The following is a 15,872-nucleotide window of genomic DNA, read 5'->3' as shown; positions in this document are numbered from 1 at the left end:
TATTTTCATCCATGACATTGTATGTCATGTATTTCTTAACTTAAGTACATGTATCTTAAAGGTTTTTACCCAGAAGAAAGTTGGAGGATTAGATAGGATGTAATGAGATATTCTGAAGATTTGGTGATCAATATGGAATACAACACGGGGTATTCCTGATTCGTATCACCCGAGGTACCAGCCCTCAAGCGGGTAGAATCACCAGACGCCCGTAGGCCGTCGGGCGATCCTACCCGCGGGAGGGCTGGGACCGAGGGTGATGCGAAATACACCGTGTTGTATTTTATTTCTCTTATACCCAACATTTCAATGCGGAATGAGCCAAAAGTTTAGGGAGTTTTGTGTCCTCGAACACAAAACTGTAACAACATTGATTCCAGCCTCCGAATCAGGTATTCGAATTTTCGACGGCGGCGCAACCATGCATTTTTCTTGTTAGAAGAGCTGATATTTCTGCCCATTGGTTTAACATTTGGCTCTGTCCTTGCGGTTTTAAGATAAATAACGTTTTGAATAAATCAAACGTTAATTGGTCATGTTACGTTAACTTTGGGTTGATTACTAATAGATTTTAATGACAGTACTAGTGCTGAAGATTGTTTATCATATTGTGCATTACATCAAATTTGCACAAACCTTGCGGAGACAAGTGAAATAATGATAAAGAAGTACTCTCCCTTGATTTTGTAAAGCATGTCTAACTGGTAAAAACATACAGAAACAAAATGACCATCAAAATACTTGTACTCTCTTGGTTATTGTTACACACTTCTAATCAGTATAAACTGCAGATACATTTAAGCAACATGTAGTCCCTTCTTTGTCTGCACTTCAAACTGATATGCACAACAATTGTATATGGTACAATGTATGGCAACAACTATTAAACATAAGACAAAATTTAATATCCTAATTACTAACACAATAAGGGCTAGCATAAGTATTTGATATAGTGTTACAATTGAGTGGGGGTAATCTTTAGTTTCGTTATCTTTCCTAATGACAAAGCAGTCTTTTATATATTTACCTATTTTTGCATTGTGGGGATTGTTGCATCTGAAATAATAATAATTTTCAAATCTGTCTGTAGCATCGAGACTCTTAAAATCTGTTGTACTTGATTTGAGAAATGTGAATAATTTGATTTGAAAAATGTGAATTGCATAAAACATCATTATCTAGATAAAACCCATGCAGAAACAATTGCAATATGACCAAAGAAATTCTCCCTTGTTTCAGGTTTGCGATAGCAAAACCTGTATTGATTTCATCGCCATCCATGCGCACCTCCATGTTGGACTTGACGTCACACAGGGGCCATCTTGTTTTTGTGGTGGTGGTGTTTTGAGCATTTTGTTGCTGCTGTCTTGTTTTTAAAACAGCATTTGAAACTGCTAAAAGCTATGCAAAAACTTAACCACAACCATAGAATACTGCCCTGTTAATTGTACAGCAGAGTTAGGCAGTAGAGTGCTCTAGTCTAGGGGCGAAGACGGCAGCAACAGTAGTTGGGTCCGCAGTGGTTAGCCCTCCAGGTACAGCCACCACTGTAATAACGATATGCCGCTAGGCCAACTTTCCCAGCATCAGCCTCGTGGTCCGGTGAAAGGACTGGGCGATTCTTGTACACATGTACGGCATCAAAGCACTCTGAGGTGCTGTGGAAAAGAAATCAGATGTTAGACACAGTAGAATAAGGGGCATTTCAGAACCTTACAGAAAACATCCCAAAACTACCAGATAGCAATTTAGGTAAGTCATGACGTTTTCAAAATACAATCTTATTCCTTCACATCTTCCTCTTCCACTTTGGAACTGACTTTGGCATTCTAAAACATCAGTATTGGTTTTTTGATATTTGTTTGCAATCTATGCCATATACTGTTAATGCAGAAATGTTCACGGTTTTCGCAGTAAGCTCTTCACCACAAAGTTAAAACCACCACAAAATTTTGTTTGTCTACTACCCCATTGTCTACTATTGTCTCAAACGCGAACTTAAAACCACCAGGAACACTCCAGGAACACTCCGCAAAATTAAAACCACGCAAACTAAAATGCATTTACAGTATTTGCTCATTTAGCAGCCACTTTGTAACAGAGAAAATTGATGTGCATGCAGATATCCATATAATCGAATCAACATAGCCATGTAGTAAAATAACTTTTCCTAATAGTTAACTTTCGAACAAACCTTCCCTGGTTGCCGACAGCTGATATCATGGCGGCTCTGCGGGACTTGCACATGGCGTTACACATCAGACCGTCCCCGTTGGGTCTGCAGTCCCGTCGGATGGCGAAAATGAACGATGGTTGGTTGGTGGACGCTGTACAGATGCTCTGCGCCAGTTCATCATAGTAGTTGTAGTAGTCTGTGACTGATTCAGGAAATGTGGAGAAAAGGATAGGCCATATCAATTTCTTTGAGATAGAGAAGATTGGTATAACTAAGCATTCCAACGAAAGTGTGATACCTTTCCACATTATTACCTTTGCCAACACTGGACGAAATGGCCTCGTATCCCGGCGTATACGTACAGGGATTCCTCCGGAAATATTCCATATCCCGGTGCGGATTTAGCGTATCCGTTAATTATATCGGATACGCTAAATCCGCACCGGGATATGGAATATTTCCGGAGGAATCCCTGTACGTATACGCCGGGATACGAGGCCATTTCGTGCAGTGCAAGGTTATGAATATGTTTGTGTGTGTTTGTGTGTATGTTTGTCTGTCTGTCTGTGAACATGATAACTCAAGATGGACTGTCTTGGTAAGACCTCAAAATGATTTTGGTCCCCTACCAGCTTTTATGGTACTGCAGCGAAACTTTGGGTTTGATATCTCGTGTTCTAAACATGCTATGGGCATGCTTTTTGAGTGGTAGATAGGTTTTGGGAGGGTGAGGAAGTAGTGTAAGTTTCGGACCCCTAGCAACTTCTTTGGAAACTGCAGGGGACGACTTTTTCCAGACTTTGAAAGAGAATAAGTCAAGAAGGGGGTGACGGATCGTCATAACTTTTCTTTATTACCTTGTTTAAAAGACAAAAATGTCACAAAGTAGACGGTTAGCATCATAACACCAACCAGATCGTTCGGGAAACATGTCTTGGCCTCTGGACTCCAGAACCGCGACACGTTTACGCAAGGTGACAATAGCCTGCACGTTCTCGGAGTTGTACGTGGCCAGTGAACAAATTACCTGGAACATAAGACTGGCCACCAGACCTAGCATCACAAGACCCATGGCAGTTTTTAAACTATGAAGTCCTCCGCGACCTCGGTCGCACTCCGGCACTGGTCCCCCTGCAGGTATTTTATCGGAACTCATCTCTCGGTCTGTGTTGTAGTCAACGTTTTGATAATCTCAGAAGCTAATGATTCAGATAGTTGACCAGGGATCGCCGTAGGATGGAGGGGGAATGCTGTAGCTAGGATGGAGGGGGAATGCTGTAGGATGGAGGGGGAATGCTGTAGGATGGAGGGGGAATGCTGTAGGATGGAGGGGGAATGCTGTAGAATGGAGGGGGAATGCTGTAGCATGGAGGGGGCACTGTAGGGTGGAGGGGGACCGCTGTGGGATGAAGGGTGCTGTAGTGTAGGATGTGGGGAGGGGGGGTGCTCTAGGATGGATGGTGAACGCTAGACTGGAGGGGGGCGCTGTAGGATGGCGGGGGAATGTTGTCAACGCTGTATAATGTAGAGAACGCTGTAGGATGGAGGGGAGACGCTGTCAACTCCATTGAATGTAGGGGGAACGCTGTACTAGGAAGAAGGGGAAACTCTGTACTCTGTAGCCCTGGACACGAGACGCCGTGAACTTTGACCCTAAACAGCTGACTGGCGGGAAAGCGTTGCGGAAGTGGAATGTACGTGCACCACCAACAACATGTCGGGATGTGCGATTTCGTGCTGGATTCTTCTGCTCTTATCTATCACCTGTTCTCCCGATAACGCCGAGGGATTGGCAACTTACCAAGTACACGTAGACGCCTCCAAGATCGTTCGCAACTTGACTCATTTCTGGGAGAGCACGGGGTTTTGGTGAGTGTCTCCAAGTAGATGAGAGATGGCTTCAGGTCATTTTGTGCGTCTGATTTCTTGTACATGTACTATAAAATGCAGAGGCTATTGTTCGAAGTGTATAGAGTCCTTTGGGGCTATATTGGTTGTACAGTGTAGCCCTCAACCTAACGGGGTTAAATGAAGAAGGCAGTATGTATTAAGGGAAGCTAGTCATTGGTGTCATGTGATTCCTTGTGAACTCATATAACCTCAGAGAACTTCCTCCTATTCACACTACCAAATTGTAGGGACAGATCATTGCTGTAGGTTCGATGAAAGAAGTATGAATCTAAAGCTCTTAATAAAAGGTAGTTTATTATTTAGATAATATATTAAAAGATATTGGAACAATATTAAATTTGAAGATTATTTTTTCCATTGATCCTGAAGAATCCACAGTCTATAGTTGCTGAACTTTTCCTTTGTGAGCATTTCGTGAAGTCCATTGAGACACCCCAACAGACAGGTACTTGTTTTACTTGTCCTGCAGTCCCCCTCTTCCTCACCAGAGGGCAGACCTGTACGACCTGAGTGAAGATGAGGTTCAGAACTTGGCCCTGATTGGCTCGGTACCACAGGGCGGTATCAAACAGGTCCGTATCCATTGGCTACTGGATCTGGTCACTGCAAGGTACGTCAGGTGATACACATCTTTGTAGCTTAGTGGACATGTGCAACGTGCTGCACTAAAGCGAGTATCTCACTGAAGCTGCGCCACGTTGGTGGCCTCACTGCGGCCAAGCAATTTGCTAAACGAAATTCATCAGTAAAAACAAATTCTTTTACGCTTTGGGTGTATTGTTGCCTTTTTAGTCATACTAGTACATCATGCATGATATTCCCATTATAAAGCCCTTTTTGATGCAGCGAGGTCGCCAACATGCTGCGGTCCTGTGAGATTTAGTAGTGTGCTTCAGTGTTGCCAAATTTGTAGTTTTGGATGATGTGCTCATGGAACCCATAGTACAAAGCAGAAAAGTGGAATAAAACATTTTGTGATTTTCCTCATGTAGCCTAGAATCGGGACGTCCAGTCTATAACTTCACCCAACTGGATGACCTGGTGGACAACCTGTGGCAGAATGGTCTGTTCCCGGGCTTTGAGCTGATGGGGAACCCCTCCAACATTTTCACTGACTTTGAAAACAAGACTCAGGTGTACATGTGGAGAGACCTGGTGTATCAGCTGGCAGATAGGTACATAGGTAAGTCATGATACATGTATGTTCAGGTTGTTTTTCTAAGAAAATAATCAATTGGGGCATTCTAAGGCTTCGTGAGGGGGTGGATTACTTTCAGACAGACTTTCCTGAGGATGGATTTATAGGAATCTAGGAGATAGTGAGCTTTGAATTCGGAAAATTCCTTGAAATCCGTTCTCATGAAAGCCAGATCCGAAATCTTTCTTCATACTGAATGGGAAATGCTGAGACCTGACGTCACATATTGTGACCTGACAATTGATTAATTCAATCATCAGGCAAGTAGCTGTCAGAACGGCCCAAGTTACAAATGACGGAAGAGTCCTGAACAATTGTGGACTTATGTAAAACAAGTGAGGACTTGACTTTGGGGTATATTTAGCGAAGTTTAGTAGACTTTTCAATTTTAAGTTTAGCCTCCCTTTAAGGAATGATGAATTAAGTTAATTGCATTTAGGGTTTTTGATATTTGTTTCTCAGAATGTTTTTCTTTTTCCACAGAGGAGTATGGCGATGGTTATGTTGAGAAGTGGAACTTTGAGACTTGGAATGAACCTGACCACCATGACTTTGACAACTTGAACTTTACTGTACAAGGTGAACATATGATAATACGTGTGTGTGACTATTTATGACTTTATTACATGGAAGCAGAACTTTGTAATTGATCTGACAATCCCTGTCCTTGGTACTGTATGGCCCTTACCATCCCTGTCCTAAGTACTGAATGGGCCTTACCATCCCTGTCCTAAGTACGGAATGGGCCTTACCATCCCTGTCCTAAGTACTGAATGGGCCTTACCATCCCTGTCCTAAGTACTGAATGGGCCTTAGCATCCCTGTCCTAAGTACTGAATGGGCCTTACCACCCCTGTCGTAAGTACTGAATGGGCCTTACCATCCCTGTCCTAAGTACTGACTGGGCCTTACCATCCCTGTCCTAAGTACTGAATGGGCCTTACCATCGCTGTCCTAAGTACTGACTGGGCCTTACCATCCCTGTCCTAATACTGAATGGGCCTTACCATCCCTGTCCTTAGTACTGACTGGGCCTTACCATCGCTGTCCTAAGTACTGAATGGGCCTTACCATCCCTGTCCTAAGTACGGAATAGGCCTTACCATCCCTGTCCTGAATACTGAATGGGCCTTACCATCCCTGTCCTGAATACTGAATGGGCCTTATCATCCCTGTCCTTAGTACTAAATAGGCCTTACCATCCCTGTCCTAAGTACGGAACGGGCCTTACCATCCCTGTCCTAAGTACTGAATGGGCCTTACCATCCCTGTCCTAAGAACTGAATGGGCCTTACCATCCCTGTCCTAAGTACTGAATGGGCCTTAGCATCCCTGTCCTAAGTACTGAATGGGCCTTACCATCCCTGTCCTAAGTACTGAATGGGCCTTACCATCCCTGTCCTAAGTACTGAATGGGCCTTAGCATCCCTGTCCTAAGTACTGAATGGGCCTTACCATCCCTGTCCTAAGTACTGAATGGGCCTTACCATCCCTGTCTTTGGTACTGAATGGGCCTTACAATCCCTGTCCTTATTACTGAAGGGGCCTTACCATCCCTGTCCTAAGTACTGAATGGGCCTAACCATCCCTGGCCTTACTACTGAAGGGCCTTACCATTCCTGTCCTTGGTAGTGAAAGGGCCTTACCATCCCTATCCTTGGCACTGAATGGGCCTTACCACCCCTGTCCTTGGAACTGAATGGGCCTTACCATCCCTGTCCTTGGAACTGAATGGGCCTTACCATCCCTATCCTTGGCACTGAATGGGCCTTACCACCCCTGTCCTTGGAACTGAATGGGCCTTACCATCCCTGTCCTAAGTACTGAATGGGCCTTACCATCCCTGTCCTTGGTACTGAATGGGCCTTACCATCCCTGTCCTAAGTACTGAATGGGCCATACCATCCCTGTTTTTACTGCTGAAAGGGCCTTATCACCCCTGTCCTTAGTACTGAATGGGCCTTACCATCCCTAACTTTTTGTTACAATCTTTATTACATTGCAGGTTTTCTGAACTACTATGATGCCTGCTCGGAGGGCCTGAAGAAGGCTAGCCCTTATCTGAAATTCGGTGGCCCAGGAGCTTCTTGCAGACAACCCAGTTTCTCCAAGATCTGTTGGACACTCTTAGAGCACTGCTCAAATGGAACAAACTACTTCACTGGAGAGAGGGGGGTCAGGCTTGACTTTATATCTTTCCACAAAAAGGTACTGTAATAGTCTTCTTTTGAAGAAATATGTCAAATGTCAGTAGCATGCACATAACATTGTGTATGTTGGTGTGGCTGTCAAGATAAAGATTCATTTACTCTTGATTGGATGAAAGTAGACTTTGCAAAAGATCTTACTATTTTGTCACCAGATATACTCAGTTTGCATATAATACTGTTAATGCAGATATGTTCGTGATGGTTTAATATTCGCAGTTTTCACGATGAACTCTGTACTGCAAACTTAAAACCACTGCAAAAAGCTGTTCCATTGTGTGACTGTAGCGCTACTATTGGTTTAAAAGCAAACTGAAAACCACCGCAAACACTCCATTTTCTCCCTACCGCGAAATTAAATCCCTGCAAACATTTCTGCATTGACAGTACCACTTAAATCATGCAATTGTATATATAACCTAATCTTGTCTTAGGGATAGATATTGGGAATATGGTGTTAGTGCAGGTCCTGTAAGATTCAGCCAGAGATTCTTAATGCATGTTTGGCATTTTGTTGTATGGACGTCTATTATACAATAATAAGCATTACATATCATGTATGGTTTGGCATGACTTATAAGTGATATTAGTTTATAATGCTGTTTTCCCACAGGGGACTCCAGGCTACTCCATGACCATCCTGGCAGCTGAGATGAACACAATTCATAAGATACAGACTGAGTATCCCAAACTGAAGGACGTTCCAATTTATAACAAGTATGAATTTGTATCTTCTTCTTTTCTTCTTCTTTTTTGTTTTTGAGGCTACCAACTTTGCTGTAGATTCTGTAGGCTATACCGACTGTAAGGTTCGACCCGCTCAGACCAGACAGGGCCCTTCCTCTTTTCAATAAGTGTGGTGGGTTCTATATAACATCCTACCTGAGGGACGTCCGTAACCAAAGCTAGATACTCATTTTCACCTGAGTGAAGTGAGAAAAGTCGTGTAAAGTGCCTTTCCCAAGGGCACAAGATCAGTGACACGACAGAATTCGAACCCGGGACCTCTTAGGTTCTAACCCAAACATCACCGTATTAAGAGATACTTGAGAATATCTTGAGGTTGATTTCCCTGGTACATTTAACATGTTAACATAGAATACATGTTAACTCTACATAGCAGCTGTGATTATGATGACTAGTGGGATGTTATAGCTTTCCAGTGAGGTAGAATTGTGTTGAAAATAAAATCATGTCCATGTACTAGTTACCAATGCCAGTATTAACTGAATGGCGGTGATTTATCTTTGTCCCTCTTGTGATGACTAGTGGGATGTCATAGCTTTCCTGTGACTTGAAAATAGAATCCATGTCATTCAACAATGCATAGTAATTGAATCAATCAATCAATCAATCAACCGCGAGCATCAGGGTAGATGCATGGCGGCTGCAGAAAATTGAATGGCTGTGTTTAATTTCTACTGTAGTGAGGCTGACCCTCTGGTTGGTTGGAGTAAGGCAGAAGAGTGGAGAGCTGACGTCCGATATGCAGCCATGGTGGCAAAGGTGAAACTATTGCAACACCACTTTTCATGCAGCTTGTTCTTTGCAAACAGCACTATACTTTCATGCAGGGCCATGCAATCTTTGATTTATGTATGATAACATACTCTGAATACCTGATAAGATCTAGAGTACAGAAAAAAATAAGGTCAGTCTGCAAAACAAAAAAGAGAAAAAGAGCAAGATGTCTAAGTTACAGGGCTGTCTCTAGCTTTACAGTCTTTTCTGTTGTACTCATTGTATGGGAGATTTTCATTGATAGATCTGTCATTTTAAGCTTACAAAGTACAGATTCATCAATTTAATATCATGAAGTTCAGATTTTTGGACGGAAGGGGTAAAATTTTTGTCCGTCCCAACAAGCAAATTTCCATCCCGGGACGAAGGGACAGGTCCTGGAAACAGTGTGAAAATTAAGCTATTATGTGATGGTATTTTAGCCTCAAATAGCCACTATGGTGGTGGCATAGAAGCTTGATGCTTCTATCCTCTATCTCTAGGTGATTGTGATGCACCAGAAGTTTATGATTGGTGCCGGTCTGCCCTACACTCTGCTGAGTAACGACAACGGCTTCCTGAACTTTCACCCCAACTACTTCCAACAAAGAACACTGCTAGCTAGATTCCAGGTAAGGTAAAATCTCTGTTGATTTTACTGTGTTCATTATTAATAAATAATGATAAATAAGTTTTGTGGGTAATATGCATTAATAAGTGCCAAATTCCGTATGTTTAAGTTAAGGTATCTGAAAGGCCTAGGAAAAAATGTTATGTCTCCAGCTATCTGACCGACTCTAGCAGAAACCTGCCGACCCTAGCCTTTTTTTGTCTGGTCAGCCACTGGCAAGGAAAATAAAACTTTTGATCAGTTTTACATGGCTAAAATGTATTTGTTGCATCACTTTGGACAAAATTTTTAAAGAAACAAGAGAATCCCTACACTAGTGACCTTTTTTTTCAGGACTGAAACTTGAAACACATCATTTTTTTTCCTAGGCTTAAATTGAGCATACTGTACTCCGTGACCTGTTGTACACCTAGTATAGTAAGACCATGTATGTTTAGAGTATTTTCTGATGTCTTAGATGAACAAGACTGAGCCACGCAGTGTGCAGTTTGTCCGCAAACCAGTCCTAACAGTGATGGGACTCCTCAGTCTTCTTGGAGAGAAGGAAGTTTATGGATTCACTGACCTTGTAAATGAAAACAGTAAGTGTAGAGCTGTCGTCTTTTATAAGGGACTTAAAGAAAGGAAAATATGCGAAGACTGGAATTTAGAAATGCTTCAGTAAGCCTCCTTGTGTATTTTCTTTGCTGCCTATGCTCTCCATTGTAATTTTCTAATTTGAAGTCAGTGTAACCATTGGGCATTCCTACCATCCCTGTCCTTGGCACTAAATGGGCCTTACCATCCCTGTCCTTGGCACTGAACGGGTCACACTATCCCTGTCCTTGGTCCTGATTGGGCCTCACCATCCCTGTCCTTAGTACTGAATGGGCCTCAAAATTCCTGTCCTTGGTACTGAATGGATCTCACCGTCCATGTCCTTGGCACTGAATGGACCTTAGCATCTCTGTCCTTGGCACTGAATGGACCTTACCATTCCTGTCCTTGGTACTGAACAGACCTCACCATCTCTGACCTAGGTATTGAATGCGCCTCAACATGTCTGACCTTGGTACTGAATGGGCTTCAACATATCTGACCTTGGTACTGAATGGGCCTTACCATCCCTTTCCTTGGTACTGAATGGGCCTCACCATCCCTGTCCTTAGTACTGAATGGGCCTCACCATCCCTGTCCTTGGTACTGAATGGGCCTCAAAATCCTTGTCCTTTGGCATTGAATGGACCTTACCGTCCCTGTCCTTGGTACTGAATGGGTTTCACTGTCCCTCCTTTGCTTATAATCAGACCTATCCATCCCTGTCCTTGGTACTTGATTAAAAGAACAGATGCCCTTCATGAAATGATGTATAACATGCATAAATGTAGCATTGACATTTTTGTGTAATATGTAAATGTCTGTATACTGTCCTTGTTGTTTTTAATATCGGCCCTGGGCCTCATGCAAAGAATAAATAAATAAGATTTGATTTTCTGCAGGTCTTGGCGACATGAATAGCCCTGTAGATGTTCTAGCAGCTGTTCACACCCCCTCTTTGGAACATTCAGCAGACAGGTAGGTAATATCATCCAGTTACCAACCCTATGGGGGGGGGGAATCACCTAATCAACTTGCTTCAAGTATGATTGTGTAGTAAGAATCTGTCTATAGTGTCCACACAGATTTTATCGGTCCCCTGAGTGGTCTCCTTGGGCAGGTTTGACTGTATTTTTTGTTCAGTTGGCAGGCATCTGTGCTGGTGTACAGTAGTAACGACACAGCTGAAGTGGTCCATCCAATGGCCACAGTCCAGCTGAACCTGGATAACCTGAGACCACCTGAAAACACCACAGGTGAGTAACAGTGATGCCTATTGGATTAACCTTTACATATTTTCAAAGCAACTTCCTTCCAATTTGAAGTCTACTTTTAAACTGCATAGGAAATTGTGCCTTATTGGTAAAGGCTTGTGGAAGTTATCAATAGATTTACATGCTATTTCCATACATAAATAAAGCGCTTTTACCAGTACTCTTGTCCTTCTCAATTTGATTTGACCTGAGCGGAACGATGTGTGACCAAAACAATTTAATCTCAAGAGGAGTGAAAGAGGCAATCTACATTAGGGCCCATCGACCATCCCTTGACAGAGAGGAGGGCCGATATCGATGGCCAAGCACCTTTGACCCATTCTTATCAGGTGTCACAGATGAACCTTGAAGTTCATAGCTTTTGGGGGTTGTTGGTTTTTGTACTCTTCGAGCAGAGGTTGGTGGGGAAGATTGTGACCTTTTCATCATATGCCGTGTTTTGTCGGCTGTTGGGGTCACAATCTTCGCCACCAACCTCTGCTTGGAGAGTATTTTTTTGTTGTTTGCCCAGGACCTTGTTTGACTTTTCCTGTATTTATTATATTTCAGACATGATGTATGTGTTGTACCAGCTTGACAACCAGCACAGTAACCCATACAACATGTGGCTGAAACAGGGCAAACCTGTGTTCCCCACAAACCAGCAGTTTGCAGAGATGAGGGCAGCAGAGGTACATGCACCTATTGTACCCCTTTTCCTGTCCATGAAGTTTTTTCTCTATTCACTACAACTAAATGCATTGCAGCAGCTTTTAACATTGGTTTATCATAGTATTCATGCCAAGTGGTTTAAAACTGCATTAGCGTCATACCTGGAAAATGTTGGCATTTCTGACTATTCACTACAACTATTGCATTGCAGCAGCTTTTAACAATTTGGTTTATCCTAGTATTCATGCCTTGGTTTGAAACTTTGCATTAGCATCATACCTGGAAAATGTTGACATTTTTTATTTTTCATAAATGAACTGCATTAGAGCACTAGCCTGGCACAAATGTTCATTTTGTGCTGTACAATAAGCACCTGTTCTTGACAATATCGATATCTATTAAGTGGAAAACTGTAGCTTTTTAGCAAGTTAAAACTTGTTAAAGATACCATTACTTTTTTTTTCAATCCTATTTAAGAATGCCCAGAGGTTTGGTCCCAAACCCTTCCCTACATCAGGTGCCATGTCCCTGTCCACCCCCCTTCCCAGACCTGGGGTCCTCCTGCTTCATGTGTGTGCCAAACCTGAACAGGAACCTGACCAGGTAAGTCTCAGCCTTTCTTTTAACCTCCTTTCTTAGATTTTTGTGCTTTTTTGCCTAGTTCTTTTCCGTCTCTCTTGATATTGTATAAGCTGGCTTGCTTGTCAAAAATTGTCAATTTATGACTGTCAATTGAAAACTGTATATAAAGTATACTTTGTCATATACTCACTTATTAATCCATTATTGTAAATCATATTGTTTAAGAAAAACGGGTAAGGAATTTTATAGATCAGATTGGTCTCAACTTTCCCCAGCACTTTGTATTTTGATTAGTTATATGTATGTATCATCATCTTTTTACCTGAGTGAAATAAAGAAAATAAAAAAAAAAGTTGTTGTTTGATGGTATTCAGCACCAAGGCTAGCCACAAGAAACTGTTCACTTTGTATAAAAACTATAACCTCCATCAAAGACGATGCATATATTCCTATCAAAGATAGAATTTTATTTTTATGTTTTAATTTGAGTGGGACGTCTTTCTGCCCAGTAGCAACTGACTATAAGGGTTGGGTCTAAGGTTGTTTTTTTAAGGTGAAGCTACCTCTGACATATACTGTATGCAAGTTTGTTACACACATTGTACTCTGCACATGAATTCACTTGTTTTGTTTCAGACTAATTCTGTCAGACTACATAGAATAACAGAGGACACAGTTTTGGTGCTGTGGGACGACAAATGTGTCAACTCCAGGTATGATGTCTCTCTCTCTCACTATCCAATTTAACGTCTCTTATTCCCCATCACATGGGGGTTGGACATGCTTGCACATGGACTTCATCACAAGTACAAGACCTTAGTCTTTTTTGTAGCAAGATTTTTTACGGCTGGATGCCCTTCCTAATGCCAACCCTAATGCCTTTCCCAAGGGCACAACATCTTGGTACATGTCCAGACATGTCTGGGTACACCCAAGGATTGAACCTGGGTCTCATTGGTTCATAGCTGGATGCTCTGGAACTATGCCACACAGACGCCGCCATGTTTTTTTTTTTTTTCAAAATTAAAACACCATGTAAAAGTAGCTTGGATGTGTTGTCTCATAATAAGGATTGAACATAGTTGAAATTATTACTGCTTCACCACTTTGCAGGGGGTTGTAGAACTACATTTGTATGGCACGAACTTTATTTGGTCACCTGAAATTCAGTTAAGACAGAGTGATGAAGGCTAGACATTCAGGTAAATGAAATTAACAGTTGATAATGAAATGAAACATTACAACTTGACAAATTGTTGATGATTGTCTGTTGCAGATGTCTGCTGACATTTGAAGTGGAGTTCTCCAGCTCTAGTCGGAAAGGACCGTACAAACGGATCAACCAGAGAGACCAGATCTTCACAGCTTTCGTGTATTCACCCTCCCAGATTCCTTCAGGTTTGCAAATGTCAACCTTGTAGTGACTTTCACCTTCAAGACGATGTCACATATCTTGCAAGATTCGGCCGACTTTGTAGATCGCCCGAAACTCGACGAATTTCAAAATTGCCCGAGCGTCGACCATGTTTTCCCATAAAAATTTCGAGCGACGTCCATCGAACACTAAAAACTAAAAATCCCCCATGAGATGGTACCATGTCTTGGACATGGACGAATACAGTATCGACTAACCTGGTAAAAGGCCAATATTTGGATCAACTTTTATTGCTAAAATTGCCCGAAGCCCGCGTAATTGACAGGATGTCGGCCGTACTTCGGCTGAAAATGCAAATTTGAAGCTCGACAACACGTCAGCCGAGCTGAACTTCTTATTTGTGATGGGTGCTTTAGCACATTGAAGTAGCCATTTGGCACCCAATTCCCCATTGGTTACAGAGTTAGGCAGCAGGGAGAAGGTTAAGACTTATACATATTCTTTAAGGACCACTGGAAGAATAGCTGTCGTAAAATAAGTAATTGCGGATCCAAATAAAGTCAAACACAACTTCTCTTTCAGCTTTGTGGGAACTAAAATAAACATCTACATGTAACTGCCAAAGGCATCTGTTTTTACTAAACTTACCAGGACAAATATTTGAAAATGTGACAATCAAACTTGTAGTTAAAAGTGGCCACCTCTGTATTATCATCATCAGTCGACGTGCTTTCGCGGCGACGGGGTTATACCGCCCTTTACGGGGTGACATACCCTTTCGTTGGCTGTCATACAAGACAGGGATGCGCCAGGTCTCCCGTCCGGGTGAATGGTATAAATCATAGCCTAGTGACCTGTCCATTGTAGCTCATTGAATTCTTTATTTTCTTTCCTTCTTCTCTGTAGAAGCAATTGTGTAATGTATTTGTTAGGGCTTTTAAGAGAGCCTTTACTAATCCATAGTTTTATGTTTCAGGTCTAACGGTGACCACAGTGCGTGGCTGGTACCGTGTACGTGCAGTGGACTACTGGGGGAGGGCTGGGGAGTACTCCCTGCCTCAGAAACTTTAGAAATAGAGACCATTTGAAGACTTTTGCTCTTTGTTATCCACCGCCCAATAAACAAACTTATAACGTGTAGCATAATTATACATTTATAGGTTGGTGGAACTAGAAGAATACTACATATACATGTAGCTTGTATTCAACTCGTGCTGCAGTAATATCTTTATTCATGTCGTACCTGGGTTATGATAACATTCAATACAGGTGTTCTGGACCGGGTGATATATCACACGGGCTTCTACTTGTATCACACGGGCATCTATTCGAAAGTCGTACTTTGTGTGCGCCGCTATCTAAAATTCAAATAGGAGTACTGGATTTGTACGTTGGAATTGCCGTTGTTAACAATTTTTTTTGAAAGACACCATATTTTCTTGATGTGTGTTTTCCCGGGTGGTTTGAAAAAAATAGAATACAACACAAACTTTCGCATCACCCTCAGTGCCAGTGTTGTATTCTGAATATATACCAGGAGAACAAAGTCATAAAACAATCAAAGTTGCTGAGCTGATTTGAATTTTGTAACAAAATAGTACAATAAATGGCTCAAGGTGAGTGTTCATCCTGATATGAATTGAATATTGTGTCCTTTGCTGTTCCCAGTTTAAATTACCACAATAAAAGACTTTATCACTGTGGGAACCTTATGTGTGTTTTCTGATATTCTCAATGACTCAAGAACAGTGGAGAAGACTGTAGATTTTGCATGATGTAACTTCTAGATAT

The 15,872-nt window shown here is 42.0% G+C and overlaps 2 protein-coding genes across 2 annotated transcripts; one reads left to right on the top strand and one right to left on the bottom strand.

Annotated features, from left to right (window-relative positions):
- Positions 1-584: 584 nt before the first annotated feature.
- LOC136448296 (uncharacterized) lies at positions 585-3,784 on the bottom strand. The gene is made up of 3 exons (XM_066447678.1): positions 3,089-3,784; positions 2,195-2,378; positions 585-1,658 (listed from the first exon to the last, which is right to left on the bottom strand). The coding sequence occupies exons 1-3, from the start codon at positions 3,330-3,332 to the stop codon at positions 1,481-1,483; spliced, it is 606 nt and encodes a 201-aa protein (XP_066303775.1). The 5' UTR covers positions 3,333-3,784; the 3' UTR covers positions 585-1,480.
- A 31-nt stretch (positions 3,785-3,815) lies between these two features.
- Positions 3,816-15,793, top strand: LOC136448289 (alpha-L-iduronidase-like). The gene is made up of 16 exons (XM_066447666.1): positions 3,816-4,045; positions 4,557-4,697; positions 5,080-5,270; positions 5,769-5,864; positions 7,291-7,493; positions 8,106-8,209; positions 8,920-8,998; positions 9,496-9,624; positions 10,081-10,204; positions 11,102-11,177; positions 11,343-11,455; positions 12,023-12,144; positions 12,602-12,727; positions 13,343-13,419; positions 13,983-14,104; positions 15,058-15,793. The coding sequence occupies exons 1-16, from the start codon at positions 3,891-3,893 to the stop codon at positions 15,150-15,152; spliced, it is 1,953 nt and encodes a 650-aa protein (XP_066303763.1). The 5' UTR covers positions 3,816-3,890; the 3' UTR covers positions 15,153-15,793.
- The last annotated feature ends 79 nt before the right edge of the window (positions 15,794-15,872 follow it).

This window comes from Branchiostoma lanceolatum, chromosome 14 (assembly GCF_035083965.1).
Source record: "Branchiostoma lanceolatum isolate klBraLanc5 chromosome 14, klBraLanc5.hap2, whole genome shotgun sequence".
Classification (NCBI taxonomy): domain Eukaryota; kingdom Metazoa; phylum Chordata; class Leptocardii; order Amphioxiformes; family Branchiostomatidae; genus Branchiostoma; species Branchiostoma lanceolatum.
This window is presented reverse-complemented; position numbering and strand designations above follow the sequence as displayed.